At 36.4% G+C, this 24,969-nt stretch overlaps 1 protein-coding gene across 2 annotated transcripts in view; it reads right to left on the reverse strand.

Annotated features, from left to right (window-relative positions):
* Positions 1 to 24,969, reverse strand: part of ATRX (ATRX chromatin remodeler) — a 243,199-nt gene that overhangs the window by 90,847 nt on the left and 127,383 nt on the right. For both annotated transcript variants that reach the window (XM_065900087.1, XM_065900088.1), the window contains 4 exons: positions 7,272 to 7,413; positions 6,001 to 6,110; positions 4,821 to 4,967; positions 4,487 to 4,664 (listed from right to left, as the gene is read on the reverse strand). In XM_065900087.1, the coding sequence (XP_065756159.1) occupies positions 4,487 to 4,664; positions 4,821 to 4,967; positions 6,001 to 6,110; positions 7,272 to 7,413 (577 nt within the window). The remainder of the gene's footprint in view (positions 1 to 4,486; positions 4,665 to 4,820; positions 4,968 to 6,000; positions 6,111 to 7,271; positions 7,414 to 24,969) is intronic.

Here is a 24,969-nt window from a genome sequence, read left to right on the forward strand (position 1 = left end):
TCATGTGGCATCTTCTCAACTTCTGGAGGAGCTAGAGACTAAGATCACCTACATGGGTGGTCAACCAAGTCTATGTGACCAAGCCCAAACTCTAGACACCAAGGCTCAGATGAGTGTGCCTGGTTGGCAATACTCCACGTGTATTGTCACACATCACTTCTGGGAGAAGTAAGTGCTGCCTGCATGATTCCACTAACAAACTGGGTGTGGAACTCTCCTGGGCCCTGTCCTATGTGCCTTTTCCTGTGGCAGATTCTAATCTGTATCCTTTCACTGTAATAAACCATAACCATGAGTATAAAGGCTTTTCTGAGTTCTGTGAGTCCTAGTGAATTACTGAACCTGAGAGTGGCCTTGGGAACATCCAAATATTGCAATATAAAATACATGCTTGCAAAAAAATATATAATTTAAAAATGGGCAGAGGATCTGAAGAGACATTTTTCCAAAGAAGACATACAAATGAGCAACAGGTACATAAAAAGCTCCTCAACATCACTAATCATCAGGAAAATGCAAGTTAAAACCACAATGAGATATCACCTCCCACCTATCAGAATGGCTATGATAAAACAAACAAAAAAAAACGAGAAATAACAAGTGTTGGTAAGGATGTGGAGAGAAGGGCACCCTTGTGCACTGTTGGTGAGAATATAAATTGTTACAGCCACTATGGAAAACAGTAAGGAGGTTCCTCAATAAACTAAAAATAGAACTACCATATGATCCAGCAATTCCACTACTGGGGATATAACTGGAAAAACTGAAAACAATAATTTGAAAAGATACACACCCCAAGGTTCACGGTGCCACTAATTGCAAGAGCCAAGATATGGAAGCAGACCAACTGTCGACAGATGAAAGGATAAAGAAGATGTCTCTCTCTCTCTCTCTCTCTCACAAACACACACACACACACACACACACACACAGAGAAATGTTACTCAGCTATAAAAAAGAATGAAATTCTGCCCTTTGCAGCAATATGAATGGATCTAGAGAATACTATGCTTAGTGATATAAGTCAAACAGAGAAAGACAAATACTGTATGATAACACTTACATGTGGAATCTAAAAAACAAAACAAACAAATGTATATAGCAAAACAGAAAATGACTCACAGATATGGAAAACAAACTAGTGGTTACCAGTGGGGAGAGAGAAGGGGGGAGGGGCAAGATAGGGATATGAGACTGAAAGATACAAACCACTATGTATAGAACACATAAGCAACAAGGATATATTGTATAGCACAGGGAATTATAGTCATTATCTTGTAATAATTTTTAATAGAGTATAATCTGTAAAAATAATGAATCACTATGCTGAACACCTGAAACTAACATAATGTTGTAAATGAAGTATACCTCAATTTTTTAAAAAAAACATTAAACTCTACATTACAAAGAATAAACTTTAATGTATGCAAATAAAATGAAGGAACTGACCTATGTAACTTTAGAAATGATGCTTGGAAATTATAAAGCTACAGACAAAAGCAATCATACATAAGCACTGTACTCTAGTTGGTAAATTTGTTTCTCACGAGGGTATAGGTTAATAATTCTAAAACTACTTTACATATAAGATGAGGCTGAATAAATAAGTAAATGGATAGTGGATGGTTGAAGCCAAGAGTCTCACTGTTGAAAAAGACAAGTAACAGAATAACAAAAAAAGACTAAAATGAACCCTATGATACTGAATTAGAGTCAAATATATCATTATGACATCAAGTTTATGTTTATACACACACACACACACACACACACACACACACACACACACAGATAGATTTGTGTATATACCTGGATTCGTAGACCTATCACCTAGTTCTGTCTGCTGAGTGAACCTAGAAGCAATGACACTGCACTAGCAACAAACACACCCAGTGCCCAGATCTTGGTTCGTAAACACCATTTTTCAGTGAAAGGAACCACGCATGGTTCCTTGTTGAAATGATGGACTCCGGGGCAAGGACAAATTAACATGATCCTAGAGCATACTACCAGAAAGTAATGAAGTGCTCAAAAAAATCAAAAGGATGAAACATCAAAGGGATATAGGAATCAATCTGAAAGAGCTCCCAGTGGACAAACTGGAACAATCTGAGCAACAAAATAAATAATACAGTGCTAGTTCTAACATATAAACTAATAATAGATGATTAATCTATCCTGATATAAATGACTGATTAAATAAATGGGTAAGAAATGACAAATCTTTCTTAAAGAAAAATTCCAAATTTAAGTGTAGCCCACTATAAGAGATGGAGCTTAATTTTTGCCCTCCCCCCACTTGGATGGGCTAGACTTAGTGACTGGCAAAGAACAGACACAGGTGAAAACAGTAACTCTACAGCAGAGAAACCTGGCAAACACTACCTTAACCAAGTGATGAAAATTAACATCACTAGTGATGTCATGTGGATCTAATTTACCCTTGATATAATGTGAGGAGAAGGATACTACACCTCTAGTACATTATTTCAAAAACCTATAACCCCAGTCTAATTACAAGAAAAACAACAGATACTAGTGAACATCCTACAGGATACTTTAACAGTACTCCACAAGACTGACAAGATAACAGAAAATAAAAGAAAGACTAGGAAACTGTCACAGACCAGAGGAGACTGTGGAGACATTACAATTAAATGCAATGTGGTACCCTGGATGAGATCCTGGAACAGAAGGTGAACAGTAATATTAAACTGGTAGAATTCAAATAGAGTTTGGAGTTTAGTTAATAATACACAAATTTCTTAGTTTTGACAAATCTGCCATGGCAATGTAAGATGAACAGTGCGGGATTTGGGTTCAAGGTAAATGGGAGTGTTCTTTACTATCATTCAACTTTTCTGTAAACAAAGAAAACACAAAACTTTCCAAAATAATTTTTTTAAATGTCACTAAATGACTTACATGGAAATAACAAACATTACTCTTCATGTTATGAGCTTTAATTTCTTTTTAATTCATTTCCTCATGATCACCATATTAAGCATCTGAAACTTGTTTAAACTGTTCCAAGGAAACCTTCTGAAAAACATGCTATTCACTAGCTCATAGCTCTCTGACAACAAAACAACCACAGGACTTCTAGACGACTATTTTAATCATGAGAAAATGATAAACTTATTATTAGGCCTTAACACTTACAATGGCAATTAGTTTGGTACATGCTAATTACATCATTATCTAAAAAAAAGAGGCAAAAGTGTACGAACTTTCAGTGATAAGATTTATAAGGTCTGAGGACCTAATGTATAAATAACATCGTAATAACATGGCAACTGAAAGCAATGTATTGTAACTGAAATCTGCTAAATGAGTAGAGCATAAATGTTCTAAACAAAAAAGAAAAAGAAAACTAAGTGAGGTAATGATGTGTAAACTCAAAGGGGGTTATTCTTTCACAGTGTATACATATATCAAATCATCACATTGTACACTTTAATTATGTTACAATTTTACTTCTCAATTAAACCTCAATAAAGCTGAAAAAATAAATTAAAAGTAGAATTATAAAGGGGCAAAGCCAAGGATTCTTGGATTAAATAATTCTAAATTATTTTGGCAGTGAAAAATTGGACTTTCTCAACAAACATCTAAAGCCTCAACAGGGCTTCCCTGGTGGCGCAGTGGTTGAGAGTCCGCCTGCCGATGCAGGAGACACGGGTTCGTGCCCCAGTCCGGGAAGATCCCACATGCCGGGGAGCGGCTGGGCCCGTGAGCCATGGCCACTGAGCCTGCGCGTCCGGAGCCTGTGCTCCGCAACGGGAGAGGCCACAACAGTGAGAGGCCTGCGTACCGCAAAAAAAAAAAAAAAAAAAAAAAAAAAAAAATCTTAAAGCCTCAACAGTGTCTTAAAGTAATTAGATATGACAAACTGAAGTTTGATAAGGAAAAAATATAGAATACAAACAACTAAATATTAATTGGTTCTGTGGATCGTACAACTTGCTGCTTTTACAAGTCGCAAGTAAGAATCAAATATTTGGATCTTGCATCATGAAGATTACTATTAGAAGGAATGACAACATTGCAAATATTAACCTTCCACAGTGATGACTATTTAAAAGACAGAAAAAATGCAGCCAATTCTTCTAATGACATAAAGTTGGGAAAGAAACGTAAAGAACTGTTTTCAGAGTATGGAGAGAGCTCTAGTAATCATCTAATATTCAGAAAGTCAGAAGAATCTGCGATTGTGACACAGGTACCTGGTGAATTTTTAATCATTTACAAGGTCTCCCCTGAAAACCTCAAACACTTCCAGACTTAGCAAATGAATTCTGAACATCTGGCAATATTAAGGGTGATTTCATCTTAATGAAATTATACTAAGAAACAAACAGAAGGCAAAAACCTGAATGATACACAAAAACCAGCTACTCAGTAGTTGGTCAATTAGTATTTGTTAAATATAAGCATATTTTTCATTCAACTTGTTTCTTTATCTCAGTGCCTGTTAATATCTTACCTGGATCAACCAAAGCTTTGTTAAATATTTCTTTAAGTTTCCTACTCTTCACATTCCTTCCTTGAGCAAGATTTCTGTACATCTCATAGCCTATGATCATAACACCACCATCTTCTTGCCATCTCTGCAGCATGTAGCTTCTCTCCTGAGGACGTTTCACAGTTGCTAATTCAGAGACCTTTTGTGAGGAAATAAAGATTTTTTAAGGTAGGAATGTATGAATACTAAATATCCCCACTGAAATATGCATCATTGGTAATTAAAAATCTTTTTATTTTACTATATGAATTTCATGCAGTTATTCTGATAATAGAAAACATTCTAAATATGATACCTCAAGCTTCTCATCATCTTTTAATCCCTCTTGCCACTTCTCAAATTCATTCATCCAATTCAAAGCAGTATTAAGAGGACAAACCACTAAAGCTGTGCTGAAATCCAATTTGTCGCACAAAAGAACCGTATGAAGAAAGCTTACCACCTACAAGAAAACAAATTAAGTTGCCACCTTCATTTAAATATCTGCAAAAAAAGTTAATAAATCGAGCAAACTTACAATAGCTGAGTTTTTGGATTTTGTTTTGTTTTAAACAATAAAGCAACCAACCAAAGGTCAACAGGGAAAGAGATAGGTACAATAAGGGACTTCAACTAGATGATATATAAGATCCTTCCAACTCTAAAGCTCCATGATTCTATGATCGGTAATAATAATATGAATATAAAAAGTAACCACACCAAAACAGCTACTAAGTCCCTAGTCCCCAGAGAACATCCCTACGATCTTCAGAAAATACCACTGCCCATTTAGAAGAGAATTATGTTACCGAGTATTTTTCTATGTAGTGTTCTGACTCACTGAATCTATAGTAATTGTCTTATGGCTTGAAATTTTATATATATATATAAACTAATTCCACATCTCTGCTACAACTCCTGCAGTCTTCCTGCAACTTCCTGCATTCAGAAATGTAGTATTTTAATAGTGAAAAATATATTATGTTCTCATTACTATAGGATCACAGACTGTTAAAAAGTCGGGAATTCCCTGGCGGTCCAGTGGTTAGGACTCAGTGCTTTCACTGCCAAGGGCGCGGGTTCAATCCCTGGTTGGGGAACTAAGATCCCGCAAAACCACGCAGCACGGCCAAAAAAAAAAAAAAACACAGTGTTGTAAAGGAACTCCATTTCCGCCTCAGACTCTTTGCAGTTTTACTGGCTATGCCTGTAACCCTACACATTCACTTCATTAGGATCTCTGCTCAAAGATCACTTCCTAAAAGATGCTTTCCCTCTCTATTCTTCCTTAACATTTATTATCTGAAAGTACATATTTCTTATTTTATTTGATTAAAATCTCTCTCCCCCACCAGAATATAAGCTTCTTGAGGGAGAAATCTTGTTATTCTTGTTCATTGCTTTATCTCCAGCTCCTACAACTGTGCTGGAACATAAAAGAATACATATTCTTAAATTAATGAATGCACAAGAACAGAACACCTTCATGTTCTTACCTGTAAAGTCTTACCAAGGCCCATGCAGTGGGCGAGAATGCATCCTGAACCTGGAGATTTCTTTGTTTTTTTTACAGACTCACAGCAGCAATCCCACATAAACTGAACACCTAAAAATGACAGCTTCGTTATGCTCAATGTAAAGGCTCAAGTTAAAAAAAAAAATCTTCCGTCGAGACTTCCCTGGTGGCACAGTGGTTACGAGTCACACTCCTAATGCATGGGGCCCCAGTTCGATCCCTAGTCAGGGAACTAGATCCTGCATGCATGCCACAACCAAAGTTTGCATGCCACAACTAAAGAGCCAAAGAGCCGCAACTAAGGAGCACGCCTGCCACAACTAACACCTGGCACAACCAAATAAATATATAAAATAAAATAAGATAAAATAAAATAAATCTTCCATCATAAACACATCAAAAACATAACCAAAACTTCTAAGAAATAGAATTTTTTAAAAAGAGAGATTAAAATCTCTTAAATGTAAATGAGATTTGTTTTACGCCCCCCCCCACACTAAGGTTAAATAGAAAAAAATGTGAACACAAGCACACAAGAGGGTAACTTTCACTCCTCTATCACAGAAGACCTTCTCCATTCCCTGGGATGGTCCAAAGAGACATATGAATAATCTAAAATAGAAACTTTATCCAAAGGGAGAATAGATTCCTATCAAATATACTTTCAGGTTTACTGAGTCAATCAGGAAAAAAAAAATCCAGGAGATAATTCATCATTTCTCCCTTTATTCAACATTAAAAACTGAACAATAAAGGGGCTTGCTACCTAAGGAGTAGGAACTATAGAACTTCCCTTATGAATTCATTCATATACACAATCAAAACTGACTTACTGATTCCACTCTGACAAAGCAGAGGATAGGGATAATTTGGTATCTTTCCAAAACCAATGTAGGAATATTATTAACAAACATACTTGAAAAAGCATTTCCTGAAGAAGGCTTTTAGCTAACTGTACCTCTCCCTACCCCACAGCTGCCTTTACCCAACCACTGTAGATTAGGTGAAATTCACTTGCTATATATACCCATTTGTGAGGGGCATACTTCCCCTTTCATAATACTCATTTTCTTTGCAATTGTCCAGTTTTGTTCTTCATTTGCTTATGCACTCCATAAGGGCAGGGATCATATCTGTTTTGCTCACCAGTAGAAGTAACTCCAGTACTTAGCAGAATGTGAGGCACACAGGGGACACCAAATATTGGTAAAATTTAACTAAAAATGCTTTAATCATCTAATAGTTTCTTACCATCTACTTGATGGGGTTTCAATTTGATAACCATATTTCTATGAACCTGCACTAAAGGTTCTTTGGTTTCTTCATCTTCATCTAAAACCAACTTGGTTGTTATTGGACACTTAGTGGGTGAAGCATCTTCAATTTCTATCACCTACAAGAAAGACAATTATAGTTAAGCTCAAAGAAATCTTTCAAGCAATGGTGGAGTATGAGGCTTACTAAGGGAAATTTTGCAAAATACAGACACATCTACTTCCATACCATACATCCAATATTCTGGTTCAGTAAGACCAGGACAGATCACAGGTTTATATGTTGTCCAAAATCAAAAACCTCCACAAGACTTAGAATCACTGTGGTAATGTCGCTGATTTAGCTCATTGGTTCTCACCTTGAACATCTCAACACGTTTTAGGTAGAGATGTGACAAAAGTAGCACTCTAAATTAATCCATGGCACCACCATTAAGATTTGGCTCCCCAAAAGGGATTTTTCTATTCTTCTACAGGACATGTGAAAATGTGCAAGGGCACTTATGATTATCACAATGACTGGTTAGGACTGGTATTTAATGTAGGCAGAGGGGAAGGTAAATATAAATGTTCTACAATGTGAAAGACAGTCCCAAACAAGAACTGTCCCACCCAAGATTCCAGAAGACTCCCATTGAAAAACACTGTAAATATGTGTTGTGAAAGGGAAAAACTTTCAGAAACACCGGTTTGAGAACCTCAGGCTCGAAAGCATGACAAGAACATATAATAATCTCTAAATGCAAAAGGGAAACAATTACCTCAAGTTTCTTATTTGAAAGAAAACTTAAATACATATAAATACATATGAATACATGTATCTGTATATATTTTTTGCTTTCTTATCCCAATGTCTATCCATTACATAGTATACTCAAGAACTATATAAGCTAGGTACAAGTGTTGCCATTTTACATATGAAAAAAAAATGAGAGACTGAGAAGTTAAATAACTTACACGAGGTCATACAACTATAAAGTATCACAACACTAAGATTTATACCCAAAGGGTTAGGCTCCAGAGTCCATGCTCTTAACCACTATGCATTACTACTTTAATAAATTAAATACTTGTATAAACAGGTTTATGGTTCCATGGCAATCAATAAAGATTCATGATTTTAAACTGTACACAATGTGCTGCTTAAGGATAAAATATTAGCTGGTATTCTTTCCCTTATTTAGAACCGTAACTAGAAACGAATGGATTATTTGATACTCACTACTGAAATTTTCAAACATAAGCAAAAGTAGACAGTAGCATAATGAACCCTGTTACCCATTATTCAACCTCAAAAATTATCAACTTCTGGCCAGTTCTGTTTCACTGACAGCCTCGCACCCATTCTACAACTCCTTTGATTCCATAACTGATTTTGAAGCAAACCCAAGCAAGCATGTTATTTCATCTGTAAGTGTTTTAGAATGTCTCTTTAAAATGACACTCTCGAGAGGTGCTCCCGCTCTCGGCTTGCATGTATCCCCAGGGTGTTTTGCCCTCCAGAGGGTACTTTTGGTCTCATGTCCCTTCTCTGTGCTGTGCCCATCTGAGAGGTCGGGAGAGAGGCAAGGAAACACCCAAGACTGTAGCCGAGGGGTGGGGAAGGGGGATGAGAAGGAAGAGGAGACGCTCCCCCTCACATCTGCCTGCAACGGTGGCAACCGGGCAGCGTTTTTCCCGGAGATGAAGCTCCCCAAGAAGTCAGCTTAGTATCCCAACCTTGGGGACTCTAGGATAAAAGAGACTGGATCCACAGATGGAGACTTTCTTACTGTCCTTCCGTCCCTGAAATTGCGTTACTGTGAGATTTTATAAACGTCCTGCACCAACTCACAGAACGTCTCAGGAACCTAAATGACCAATACACTTCAAACTCCCTGTCTGAGCCGTGTGAATGAAAGGCTCTTGGTGCTGCAGCCAGGAGTCAGTGCTGTGCCTCTGAGGTGGGAGAGCCAAATTCAGGACACTGGTCCACAAGAGACCTCCCAGCTACACGTAACATCAAATGGCGAAAATCTCCCAGAGATCTCCATCTCAACACCAGCATCCAGCTTCACTCAACGACCAGCAAGATACACTGCTGGACAACCTATGCCAAACAATTAGCAAGACAGGAACACAACCCCATCCATTAGAAGAAAGGCTGCCTAACATCATAATAAGTCCACAGACACCCCAAAACACACCACCAGACGTGGACCTGCCCACCAGAAACACAAGATCCAGCCTCATCCACCACAACATGGGCACTAGTCGCCTCCACCAGGAAGCCTACACAACCCACTGAACCAACCTTAGCCACTGGGGACAGAAGCCAAAAACAAGGGGAACTACGAAAATACAGCCTGCAAAAAGGAGACCCAAAACACAGTAAGATAAGCAAAAGAAGAAGACAGAAAAACACACAGCAGATGAAGGAACAAGATACAATCCCAACAGACCTAACAAATGAAGAGGAAATAGGCACTCTACCTGAAAAAGAATTCAGAATAATGATAGTTAAGATGATCCAAAATCTTGGAAAGAGAATGGACAAAATGAAAGAAACATTTCACAAGGACCTAGAAGAACTAAAGATGAAACAAAAAACAATGAACAACACAATAAATGAAATTAAAACTACTCTAGATGGGATCAATAGCAGAATAACTGAGGCAAAAGAATGGATAAGTGACCTGGAAGACAAAATAGTGGAAATAACTACTGCAGAGCAGAATAAAGAAAAAAGAATGAAAAGAACTGAGGACAGTTTCAGAGACCTCTGGGACAACATTAAACGCACCAACATTCGAATTATAGGGGTTCCAGAAGAAGAAGAGAAAAAGAAAGGGACTGAGAAAATATTTGAAGAGATTATAGTTGAACACTTCCCTAATATGGGAAAGGAAATAGTTAATCAAGTCCAGGAAGCACAGAGAGTCCCATGCAGGATAAATCCAAGGAGAAATACGCCAAGACACATATTAATCAAAGTGTCAAAAATTAAATACAAAGAAAACATATTAAAAGCAACAAGGGAAAAACAACAAATAACACACAACGGAATCCCCATAAGGTTAACAGCTGATCGTTCAGCAGAAACTCTGCAAGCCAGAAGGGAGTGTCAGGACATATTTAAAGTGATGAAGGAGAAAAACCTGCAACCAAGATTACTCTACCCAGCAAGGATCTCGTTCAGATTTGATGGAGAAATTAAAACATTTACAGACAAGCAAAAGCTGAGAGAGTTCAGCACCACCAAACCAGCTTTACAACAAATGCTAAAGGAACTTCTCTAGGCAAGAAACACAAGAGAAGGAAAAGACCTACAATAACGAACCCAAAACAATAAAGAAAATGGGAATAGGAACATACATATCGATAATTACCTTAAATGTAAATGGACTAAATGCTCCCACCAAAAGATAGAGATTGCCTGAATGGATACAAAAACAAGACCCATATATATGCTGTCTAAAAGAGACCCACTTCAGACCTACAGACACATACAGACTGAAAGCAAGGGGATGGAAAAACATATTCCATGCAAATGGAAACCAGAAGAAAACTGGAGTAGCAATTCTCATATCAGACAAAATAGACTTTAAAATAAAGACTATTAGAAGAGACAAAGAAGGACACGACAGAATGATCAAGGGATTGATCCAAGAAGAAGATATAACAATTGTAAATATTTATGCACGCAACATAGGAGCACCTCAATACATAAGGCAAATACTAAGAGTCATAAAAGGGGAAATTGACAGTAACACATTCAGAGTAGTGGACTTTAACACCCCACTTTCACCAATGGACAGATCATCCAAAATGAAAATAAACAAGTAAACACAAGCTTTAAATGATACATTAAACAAGATGGTTTTAATAGATATTAATAGGACATTCCATCCAAAATAACCAGAATATACATTTTTCTCAAGTGCTCATGGAACACTCTCCAGGATAGATCACACCTTGGGTCACAAAACAAGCCTTGGTAAATTTAAGAAAATTGAACTTGTATCAAGTATCTTTTCCGACCACAACACTATGAGACTAGATATCAATTACAGAAAAAGATCTGTAAAAAATACAAACACATGGAGGCTAAACAATACACTACTTAATAACGAAGTGATCACTGAAGAAATCAAAGAGGAAATCGAAAAATACCTAGAAACAAATGACAATGGAGACACGACGACCCAAAATCTATGGGATGCAGCAAAAGCAGTTCTAAGAGGGAAGTTTATAGCAATACATTCCTACCTTAAGAAACAGGAAACATCTCGAATAAACAACCTAACCTTGCACCTTAAGCAATTAGAGAAAGAAAAAGAAAAAAGCCCCAAAGTTAGCAGAAGGAAAGAAATCAGATCAGAAATAAATGAAAAAGAAATGAAGGAAATGATAGTAAAGATCAATGAAACTAAAAGCTGGTTCTTTGAGGAGATAAAAAAAATTGATACACCATTAGCCAGATTCATCACGAAAAAAAGGGAGAAGACTCAAATCAATAGAATTAGAAATGAAAAAGGAGAAGTAACAACTGACACTGCAGAAATACAAAAGATCATGAGAGATAACTACAAGCAACTCTATGCCAATAAAATGGACAACCTGGAAAAAAAGGACAAATTCTTAGAAATGCACAACCTGCCAAGACTGAATCAGGAAGAAATAGAAAATACGAACAGACCAATCACAAGCAAGGGCATTGAAACTGTGGTTAAAAATCTTCCAACAAACAAAAGCCCAGAACCAGATGGCTTCACAGGCGAATTCTATCAAACATTTAGAGAAGAGCTAACACCTATCCTTCTCAAACTCTTCCAAAACATAGCAGAGAGAGGAACACTCCCAAATTCATTCTACGAGGCCACCATCACCTTGATACCAAAACCAGTCAAGGATGTCACAAAGAAAGAAAACAACAGACCAATATCACTGATGAACATAGATGCAAAAATCCTCAACAAAATACTAGCAAACAGAATCGAACAGCACATTAAAAGGATCATACACCATGATCAAAGTGGGGTTTATTCCAGGATTGCAAGGATTCTTCAATATACGCAAATCAATCAATGTGATAAACCACATTAACAAATTGAAGGAGAAAAACCATATGATCATCTCAATAGATGCAGAGAAAGCTTTCGACAAAATTCAACACCCATTTATGACAAAAACCCTGCAGAAAGTAGGCACAGACGGAACTTTCCTCAACATAATAAAGGCCATATATGACAAACCCACAGCCAACATCGTACTCAATGGTGAAAAACTGAAAACATTTCCACTAAGATCAGGAACAAGACTAGGTTGCCCACTCTCACCACTCTTATTCAACATAGTATTGGAAGTTTTAGCCACAGCAATCAGAGAAGAAATGGAAATAAAAGGAATCCAAATTGGGAAAGAAGAAGTAAAACTGTCACTGTTTGCACATGACATGACACTATACATAGAGAATCCTAAAGATGCTACCAGAAAACTACTAGAGCTAATCAATGAATTTGGTAAAGTTGCAGGATAAAAAATTAATGCACAGAAATCTCTGGCACTCCTATATACTAATGATGAAAAATCAGAAAGTGAAATCAAGAAAACACTCCCATTTACCATTGCAACAAAAAGAATAAAATATCTGGGAATAAAACTACCTAAGAAGACAAAAGACCTGCATGCAGAAAATTATAAGACACTGATGAAAGAAATTAAAGATGATACAAATAGATGGAGAGATATACCATGCTCTTGGATTGGAAAATGACTCTACTACCCAAAGCAGTCTACAGATTCCATGCAATCCCTATCAAACTACCAGTGGCATCTTTCACAGAAGTAGAACAAAAAATTTCACAATTTGTATGGAAACACAAAAGACCCCAAATAGCCAAAGCAATCTTGAGAACGAAAAACGGAGCTGGAGGAATCAGGCCACCTGACTTCAGGCTATACTACAAAGCTACAGTAATCAAGACAGTATGGTACTGGCACAAAAACAGAACGATAGATCAATGGAACAGGATAGAAAGCCCAGAGATAAACCCACGCACATACGGTCACCTTATCTTTGATAAAGGAGGCAGGAATGTACAGTGGAGAAGGACAGCCTCTTCAATAAATGGTGCTCAGAAAACTAGACAGGTACATGTAAAAGTATGAGATTAGATCACTCCCTAACACCATACACGAAACTAAGCTCAAAATGGATTAAATACTTAATGTAAGGCCAGACACTATCAAACTCTTAGAGGAAAACATAGGCAGGACACTCTATGACATAAATCACAGCAAGATCCTTTTTGACCCACCTCCTAGGCAAATGGAAATAAAAACAAAAATAAACAAATGGGACCTAATGAATCTTCAAAGCTTTTGCACAGCAAAGGAAACCATAAACAAGACAAAAAGACAGCCCTCAGAATGGGAGAAAATATTTGCAAATGAAGCAACTGACAAAGGATTAATTGCAAAAATTTACAAGCAGCTCATGCAGCTCAATAACAGAAAAACAAACAACCCAATCCAAAAATGGGCAGAAGACCTAAACAGACATTTCTCCAAAGAAGATATACAGACTGCCAACAAACACATGAAAGAATGCTCAACATCATTAATCATTAGAGAAATGCAAATCAAAACTACAATGAGATATCATCTCACACCCGTCAGAATGGCCATCATCAAAAAATCTAGAAACAATAAATGCTGGAGAGGGTGTGGAGAAAAGGGAACACTCCTGCACTGCTGGTGGGAATGTGAATTGGTACAGCCACTATGGAGAACAGTATGGAGGTCCCTCAAAAAACTACAAATACAACTACCATATGACCCAGCAATCCCACTACTGGGCATATACCCTGAGAAAACCAAAATTCAAAAAGAGTCATGTATCAAAATGTTCATTGCAGCTCTATTTATGATAGCCCGGAGAAGGAGACAACCTAAGTGCCCATCATCGGATGAATGGGTAAATAAGATGTGGCACATATATACAATGGAATATTACTCAGCCATAAAAAGAAACGAAATTGAGCTATTTGTAATGAGGTGGATAGACCTAGAGTCTGTCATACAGAGTGAAGTAAGTCAGAAATAGAGAGACAAATACTGTATGCTAACATGTATATATGGAATTTAAGAAAAAAATGTCATGAAGAACCTAGGGGTAAGATAGGAATAAAGACACAGACCTACTGGAGAACGGACTTGAGGATATGGGGAGGGGGAAGAGTGAGCTGTGACAAAGCGAGAGAGAGGCATGGACATATACACACTACCAAACGTAAGGTAGATAGCTAGTGGGAAGCAGCCGCATAGCACAGGGATATCAGCTCGGGGCTTTGTGACCGCCTGGTGGAGTGGGATAGGGAGGGTGGGAGGGAGAGAGAAGCAAGAGGGAAGAGATATGGGAACATATGTATATGTATAACTGATTCACTTTGTTTTAAAGCAGAAATTAACACACCATTGTAAAGCAATTATACCCCAAGAAAGATGTTAAAAAGTATATCTGGAAACAAATGCTGGAGAGGGTGTGGAGAAAAGGTAACCCTCTTGCACTGTTGGTGGGAATGTAAATTGATACAGCCACTATGGAGAACAGTATGGAGGTTCCTTAAAAAACTACAAATAGAACTACCATATGACCCAGCAATCCCACTACTGGGTATATACCCTGAGAAAACCATAATTCAAAAAGAGTCATGTATCAAAATGTTCATTGCAGCTCTATTTACAATAGCCTGGAGATGGAAACAACCTAAGTGTCCATCATCGGATGAATGGATAAAGAAGATGTGGCACATATATACAATGGAATATTACTCAGTCATAAAAAGAAACGAAATTGAACTATTTGTAATGAGGTAGATAGACCTAGAGTCTGTCATGGAGAGTGAAGTAAGTCAGAAAGAGAAAGACAAATACCGTATGCTAACACATATATATGGAATTTAAGAAAAAATAAATGTCATGAAGAACCTAGGGGTAAGACAGGAATAAAGACACACAGACCTACTAGAGAATGGACTTGAGGATATGGGGAGGGGGGAAGGGTAAGCTGTGAGAAAACGAGAGAGAAGCATGGACATATATACACTACCAAACGTAAGGTAGATAGCTAGTGGGAAGCAGCTGCATAGCACAGGGAGATCAGCTGGGTGCTTTGTGACTGCCTGGAGGGGTGGGATAGGGAGGGTGGGAGGGAGGGAGATGCAAGAGGGAAGAGATATGGCAACATATGTATATGTATAACTGATTCACTTTGTTATAAAGCAGAAACTAACACACCATTGTAAAGCAATTATACTCCAATAAAGATGTAAAAAAATAAAATAAAATAAAAAAGTCAATAAATGAAGCTAAATAGTAGTCTTCTTAAAACAAAGGACACTCTCTTTTTAAAATCATAACTACTGTACCATTATTGCATGTAAAAAATGTTAAATAAGTCACAAATTTGTAATAAATCACCTGGATAGATACTTCACTTATATAAAACTGAAATTATATACAAATCAAGATGAATACTAGGATAAAGTGTGGTGGAGTATAAATAGCACAGGCCATCTAGATCCCAGCTCCATTTCAACAAGTTACTTAAACCCTCTTAGCTTCAGTTTCTCCATGTGCAAAGTAGGAAAGATTATAAACAACCCACATGGGGTTGTTACAGAAATTAGATAAGGCAAAGAATAAAAAATATTAGGCATAGACTAAGTATTCACTAAATTTTTATTGTTTTCTAGCTTGGATGTGTTCCAGCTTCATATTGCTGGGGCAAAGCCTTTAGCCAAAATGTAAAATTCTCTGAATGTCTTGTCCTATTTGCAAGGTGTGGTAGGCAGAATCCTAAAATGGCCTCCAAGTTTCCCACCCTCTGGTATAATCCCATCCCCTTTAGTGTGACTGAGATCTGTAACTATGATGAGATATCATCCCCATAATTGGGCCACTAATCAGCTGGGTTTGGTTTAATCAAAAGGGACATTCTCCTAGGTGAGCCAGACCTGATCAAGGTAAGCTTTTTAAAAGACTGAAGGGTAAGAGATGGTCTCTTCTGGTCTCCAAGACAAGCACACTGCCATACTGTGAGAAGTCTCTAGTAGCTAAGGACCTCACTGCTACAATCACAAGGAACTGGATTCTGCCAATATGTGAGCTAGAAAACAACAAAGTCTTAGATGAAAATTGCAGCTTTGGCTAACATCTTAATTTCAACTTGGTGAGACACTGAGCAGATGACCCAGTAGACCACGCTCAGCTAAGCCACTCTCAAATTCCTGACTTATAGAACTGTGAGATAATAACTTTGTCTTGTTTTAAGCTAAGCTTGTGGTATTTTTTAATGCACAGTAGTAAACTAATATACAAGGCTTTAAGAATTTTGAACCATATATTCATAAGTGATATTTTAGCTATTAAGCACTATCTTCAGGATTGGAGATTAGTGAATCTTCATCCTGAATGGAGGAGAAGACAACTTATAAAAAAACTGTCTACTTATTAGTGACTAAGTGCATGTGTTTATGCACTCAAGGTACAATTTAAGTAAAGTTTATATAACTAATAATAGTAATGAAATGGGAGAATTTAGGAGAAATGATAAATTAAGCTATAGCAAGGAATAATAAATAAGGACATGAAATGTATCCCATGTCTGAATTGAAAAAGGAAAAGAAAAAATGAAAGCAAAACCATTTAAGCAACATACTGAAAAGGCTGAGCCCCATTTCTGCTGATGGAGATTCAGGATCACAATGAATGATGGAGCACTAGGGACCAAATTTACCCTCCTGCTGTAATCAATTAGGAAAGTAGACAAAATATACAAAACTAACATTTTTGGACTTTGAATAACAGGCACCAGCAGGACACTGATACCTGAGAGAAGCAAAACCAATAAGGAGGGCCCTATTCCCCCTTGACTGCTGCCTGAAGGCACATTCCAGAATCGAGGGTATCCAAAGCAGAACACCGGAGTTGTGCTGAGCTGGGGAGACAGAAGTCAAGCTGAGATGGCTAGAAAAACTACAGAGAGAAACTACAGAGAACTACAGAGAGAAAAGGACTATACAAAAAGACCTCCAGAAATCAAAATGGGAGTCACTGTCTTAACTGAATATTAAAATGCACATGAGGAGTAAAACTCCACAAAGTCAGACAAAGTGTGACCAAGAAGTTGTGAGCTAAATAGTTCCCAATTATCATATAGGTCTGGAAGGCATTCAGTTTCAAACAAGGTAGAGTATACTCTTCATGCATAACACAGGGCATTCAGTAGAGACCAGAGAAAGGCCATCTTTAAAATGGTAGGAAAGTTTTATGGTATTTTTACTTACCCTTATCCCACTACCTCCTAGTGAGGTGATGGTCTTATTCTTGAAGCAGCAGCAGCAGCCTGGTTGACAGTTTCCTCCCTCAAAATAGAGGGAGCACAGCAGAAATTATTTGCAAATTATGGTATATATCTATTATAACCTGCCTGGGGATAACCAAATGAATGACATAAAACTCTTATCATTGTTTCACCTAAGTTGAAATTCTGATGGGAAAAAGCAGAAAAATATGCTTAAAAAAAAAAGCTACAAGGCAACTATAAACCCACAGTTGTCAGGGCCAAGACATTATAGGTGGAGACATATAACTGACCACCTAAGGCCCAGAGACGAAGCTAGGATGAGACTCTTGGAATTTAGGACATTCAAAACCAGCAAAATAGACAGAAGAATTATAAAACCAAGTGTATGCCCAGGTAAGAAACATGCTCAGAAAATACCTGAAAAGCCCTTAAGTTTTAACCTCAGAGTGATCCTTTAGCTTCATTGCAAGTCTTGTTAAGTACTGAAGGAGTGCCCCAGTACAGAGCCAATCTACAAAGACTGGAAAAGATCAGGCATTCAAGGAAATCTCTTTCAAAACATTAACAGAACATTAGTGAAAGGAAAAGAGCATTCAGTAATGATGCAAAACAATGAACAAACTTTGCAAAAATAAATGGGGAGAGTCTCATATCAATCAGACTATGACAACTAAAGAAAAAAAATACAGCAAATCCTTGGGAAGGAAGAGAACTTAATTTCCAGAGTTACTGCATTATAATAGCCAAATGCCCAATATGCAATTAAAAAAACCCCACAAACCAAACAATGAAACAGGAAAACATGGCTCATTCAAAAAAACAAAATAAGACAACAGAAACCATTCCTGAGAAGTCCCCAACAATGGACTTATTAGACAAAGACATTAAACTGTCTTAAAATATGTTCAAAAACCCAAAGGAAACTGGACAATCTAAAGGAAATCAGGAAAACAATGTAGGCACAAAATGGGACTATCAACAAAGCAGCAGAAATTATAAAAAGGAGTCTAAAGAACTGAAAAAGGCAACAAGTAAAATTCAAAAAGGATTCAGATATGAGCAGGCAGAAAATTATCAAACATGAAGATGTCAACTGAAATTATCAAGTCTAAGGAGCAGAAAGAAAAAAGAATTGAAAAAACTGAGAGACCAAGGGACTTGTAGGACATCATCAAGCAGATCAATATATACATTATGAGAGTCTAAGAAGGAGAAGAAAAATAGGGGCAGAAAGGTTATTTGAGGAAATAATGGCCAAAACTCCCCAAATTTGAGTAAAGACCAGGATCTAGAAATCCAAGAAGCACAACAAACTTGAAGTGAGATAAACTAAGAGACCCAGACTAAGCACTTTATAATCAGAACTTCAAAGTACAAAGAAAGAGAGAATCTTGAAAGTAGCAAAAGAGAAGTGACTTGTCACATACAGGGATCATAAATAACATGATCAGCTTATTTCTCATCAGAAACTTGAAGGCCAAAAGGCAGTGCAATAATATATTTTAAAGTATTGAAAGAAAACAACTGTCAGCTGAGAATTTTATATCAAACAAAAGTATCCTTCAAAATAGAGGGAGAAATCAAGACATTCCTTAACTGAGAGAATTCGTTAAAAATAGACCTACCCTACAAGAAATACTAAAGGGAAGCCTTCAGGTTGAAATGAAAAAAATGCTTTATACTCAAAGATGTATAAAAGAACTAGAGATGTATGGAAAAGATACACAGTCAAATATAAAACCCAGTATTATTGTAATTTTGGTTTGTAACTCCAGGTTTACTTTCTATAGGATTTAAAAGACAAAACCATAAAAAGTAATTATAAATATATGTTATTGTGGCATAAAATGTATAAAAACAAAATCTGTGACATGAATTATATACGGGGGGAATGGGGCTCTAAAAGACTACGATTTATGTGCATGACTGAGGTCAAGTTCATTCAATTTAAACTACATCATTATGATGTTAGGATCTTATATGTAATCCCATGTTAACCACAAAGAAAATATCTACATATGATTACACAAAAGAAAATGAGATGGGAATCAAAATGTGTCACTGCAAAAAATGAAATAAACAAACCAAAAAAAAGGGAAGCAATGGAGGAAATGATGAGCAAAAAAGCAGTAAGACATATAAAATATAGCATAATGGAAGAAGTAAATCCTTACTCATCAGTACTTACTGAAAATGTAACGGATTAAACTGCCAATCAAAAGGCACAGAATGCTAAAATTCATTAAAAAATGATCCAAATATTGGTTGTCTACAAAAGACTCACTTTAGATCAAAAGACACAAATAGGTTGAAAATGAAAGAATGGTAAAAGATATTCCATGTAAACAGCAACTAAGAAGGCTGGGATGGCTATATAAACATCAGACAAATAGACTTTAAGTCAAAAACAATTACAAAAGGCAATATATATATATATATATAAACAGATGAGTAAATTAATCAAAAAGATATAACAATCATAAACATAAATGCACCCAAAACAGAGTCCCACATTATATGAAGCAAACACTGACAGAATTGAAAGGAGAAATAGGCTGTTCTACAATAATAGTTTGGAGACATCACACCCTACTTTCAATAATGCATAGAACAAGCCAACTAAAGATCAACAGGGAAACACAGAACTTGAACAACCCTGTAAACCAATTAGCCCTAACACACAGAACACTCTGCTCAACAACAGCAGAGTACGAATTTTCTCAAGTGCACATGGAACTTCTCAAGGACAGACCACATGTTAGGGCACAAAACAAGCCTTAATAAATTTTAGAAGATTAAAATCATAAAAATCAACTATACTTCAATAAAAAATAAATAAAATGAAAGGTTTTACTGACCACTTAAAAATAAGTAAATAAATAAAATCATAAAAAACTATCTTCTCCAATCACAGTGGAATGAAACTAGAAATCAATAACAAAAGGACAATGGGAAAAATGCAAATATGCATAAATTAAACAAGATACTCTTAAATAACCAATAGGTCAAATAAGAAACCACAAGGGACATTAGAAAATACCTTCAGACAAATTAAAATGAAAACACAAAATACTAAAACCTGTGGGATTCAGCAAAAGAAGTGCTAAGTGGGGAATGTATAGTGGTAAACACACACATTAAAAAGGAAATAAGATCACAAATTGAGAACTTAACTTTACACCTTAAAGAAGTAGAAAAAGAGGAGCAAACTAAACCCAAGCTAGCAGGTGGAAGGAAATAATATGGATTAGAGCAGACAGAAATAAAACAGACACTAGAAAAAGAGAAAATCAACAAAATCAAAAGTTGGTTCTTTGAAAAGAATAAAATTCACAAATCTTTAGTTAGAATGAGTAAGACAAAAAGACAGAGGATTCAAATTATTAAAATCTGAAATAAAGGTGATGACATTACTAGCAATTTTACAGAAATAAAAATAATTATGAAAGAATACTATGAACAACTATACAACAAAATGGATAACATAGATGAAATGGAAAAATTCTTAGAAACACAAACCACCAGATCAGACCCATGAAAAAAACAAAATCTGAACAGACTGCTAAACTAGTTAAGAACACTGAATCAGTAATCAAACTTCCAACAAAGAACAAAGCCTAGGGCCAGATGGGCTTCCCTGGTGAATTTTACCAAACATTTAAAAAATAATGACAATTTTTCTCAAACTCTTCTAGAAAACTGAAGATGAGGGAATATTTTCTAATTCATTCAATGAGACCAGCATTACCCTGATTCAAAATTCAGACAAATAAACTATATGAAAGCTACAGATTCTCTATTAATATAGATTCAAAACTCCTCAACAAAGTACTAGCAAACCAAATTCAATAGCATATTAACAGGATTATACAAAATGGCAAAGAAAGAAACTGTCATGACAAAGGATTTGGCAATGATGTCTTAAATAAAACAACAATAGCACAGGCAATGAAAAAAAAATTGATAAACTGGACTTCATCAAAATTTCAAACTTTTATGCAAAGGATACTTATCAATAGAATTAAAGATAATCCACAAAATGGGGGAATATATTTGCAAATTACATGTATGATAAGAGACTGATATCCAGAATATATAAAGAACCCCTACAATACAACAATAACAAAAAAAGCACAATTTTAAAATGTGCTAAGGATTTCAATAGACATTTCTCCAAAAATATACAAATGGTCAATATGCACATGAAAAGATGATCAACATCATTAGTCATTAAGGAAATGCAAATCAAAACCACAATGAGGGCTTCCCTGGTGGCGCAGTGGTTGAGAGTTTGCCTGCCGATGCAGGGGACACGGGTTCGTGCCCCGGTCCGGGAGGATCCCACATGCCACAGAGTGGCTGGGCCCGTGAGCCATGGCCGCTGAGCCTGTGCGTCCGGAGCCTGTGCTCTGTGGCAGGAGAGGCCACAGCAGTGATAGGCCCGCATACCGCAAAAAAAAAAAAAAAAAAAAAAAAAAAAACATAATGAAATACCACTTCACAATCATTAGGTTGGCTATTACAAAAGACGGGAGGGGCAGAGAAGAAAGAAGAGAAAAGAAAGAAAAGAAATATTGTAAAGATGTAGAGAAATTGGAACCTGTATGCATTGCTGGTGGAAATATAAAATGGTGCAGCTGTTGTGGAAAACACTGTGGTGATTCCTCAAAAAATACATCAAGAATTACCATATCTTCCACCATTCCACTTCTGTATATATACCCAGAAGACTGGAAAGCAGGAACTTGAAGAGATACTTGTACATCCATGTTCAAAGCACCATTATTCACAATAGCCAAAAAGTGGAAGAAACCTAAGTATCCATCAACAGATAAATGAATAAACAAAATGTTGTATATGCATAGAATATACTGTTCATCCTTAAAAAGAAATTAAATTCTGATAGTTGATATAACATGAATGAATCTTGAAAACATTCTGCCATGTGAAATAAGACAGACAGAAAAGGACAAATACTGAATGATTCCACTCATATGAGGTACCTAGAATAGCCAAATTCATAGAGACAGAAAGTAGAAGAGGGGTTACAAGAGACTAGGGAGAAGGGGGAATGGGAATTTATTGTTAAATGGGTACACAGTTTCTGCTTAGGATGATAAAAAAGTCATGAAAAAGGATGGTGATGATGGTTACACAACATGTATTTCACTGAACTGTGTACTTAAAAATAGTTAAAATAGTAAGAAATTTTTTTAAAAAACCCAAAGAAGCACAAACAAAAATAGTCATGCCAATATGTAACAGGATACTCCAATTTAGTGAAAACGTTGGAACAACCTAACTGTACCTCAAAAGAAGATTTGGGGAGGGGAGGATTGACAGTGGTACATCCATTCAACAGATAAGCTGTTTCACAGTTAAGAGCAGACACAACCTAGGGAGGACAGAACACTCTCGAAACATTAAGTAAAAGGAAAAAAGGCAAGCTGAAGAAAAACACAAAAATACGTAGATGTGTGCATTCCATGGTATGTCAAAAGCAAATGTACACTTAAGATTGGTACATTTCACTCAAAATAAATTTTACATAAAAAGAAAAATTTTTAATAAATATGAATTCTAGCTAATGACATGCAAGCTAAAGCATTAAGGTTAAGTGAAATGATGTCTGCAATTGACATTGAAATGCATAAAAAATATAATGATCGATAGAGAGATTAGTAAATAAATAGCAATGTAACAAACCAAGTAGAGTAAAATGTTAACAGAAAATCTAGGACCTGAGTTTATGGGAAATCACTGGGAAATTCTGTAAACCTTGCAGTACGGTGGAACTTTTCATAGTAAAATGCTTGAAAAGAAAGATGGTGTGACTATACTATCATCACACAGAGTAGATTTCAGATGGTGAAAAATCACCAGAGGTAAAAGGGGACATTACTCATTGATAATGGGTCAATTCACAAGAAAGGAATAACAATCATACATGTACATGTACCTAATAACAAACTATAAGCAAAAAACTGAGAGAAGTGCAATGAGAAAATGACAAATTAACAATTATAGTTGGAGACCTCAACACTGCTCTCTCAATATGAGACAAAATATCATTAAGGATAAACAGGACCTGGGACTTCCCTGGTGGTCCAGTGGATAAGATTCCATGCTCCCAATGCAGGGGGCCTGGGTTCGACCCCTGGTCGGGGAAGTAGATCCCACATGCATGCTACAACTAAGAGTTCGCCTGCTGCAACTAAGACTCTGCATACCATAACTAAGAAGTCCACGTGCTGCAAATTGAGAGTCCGCATGCTGCAACTAGGAAAAAATAAAAAAGATCCCACATGCCACAACTGAGACCTGGTGCAGCCTAAATAAACACTTTTTTAAGTGTTAACTTAAAAAAAAAAAAAAAGGATACACAGGACCTGAATGTAATAAACCATCATAACCTAATTGAAATTTATAGAATATTTCACCCCACAATGGCAGAATATATACATGGAACGTTCAGAAAGATACATCATTTTCTGGGTCATAAGAAAAATAGGAAAGAGCTGAACAGAGTAAAAGGAAAACACAAAACATCAAAATTCATACACTGCAGCATTTAAAACAGTATGCAGAGTGGGGAACTTTATACCTTTAAATGTATATATTAAAAAAGGAGCAAGATCCAAAATTCACCTTAAGTAGCTGGTAAAAAAGCAAATTAAACCCAAAGAAAGAGTGATAACATAAAAATAGAATGGAAACCAATGAATTAGAAAAAGGTGAAAACAATAAAGGAAATTAAATCCAAAGCTGGTGTTTTTGAAAAGATAGTAAAATTGCTAAACCTCTAGAGAGACTAATCAAGAAAAAAAAAGACAAATTATCAATAACACAAATGAAAGATGAGATATCATGACAGTGCCTACAAAAAACAAAAAACTTAATAAGGGAATACTGTGAACAAATTTACATCAATAAATTAGACTACATAAATGAAATGGACAAATTCCTTAAAGACAAAATTGACCAAAACAGGCCTAAGGAGAAACAGATAAGTCTAAATAGCCCAACATTTATTAAAGTAACTGAATCTGTTTAAAATTTTCTAAAAACTCAGAAAACATCAGACCAATAGCTTCACTGGAGAATTCTATCAAACATTTAAGAATGAAATAATATCTATCTTACAAACATCCTTTTAAGAAGACAGAGGAGGGCTTCCCTAGTGGCACAGTGGTTGAGAGTCCGCCTGCCGATGCAGGGGACACGGGTTCGTGCCCCAGTCCAGGAAGATCCCACATGCCATGGAGCAGCTAGGCCCGTGAGCCATGGCCACTGAGCCTGCACATCCGGAGCCTGTGCTCCGCAA

This window comes from Phocoena phocoena, chromosome X (genome assembly GCF_963924675.1).
Source record: "Phocoena phocoena chromosome X, mPhoPho1.1, whole genome shotgun sequence".
Taxonomy (NCBI): domain Eukaryota; kingdom Metazoa; phylum Chordata; class Mammalia; order Artiodactyla; family Phocoenidae; genus Phocoena; species Phocoena phocoena.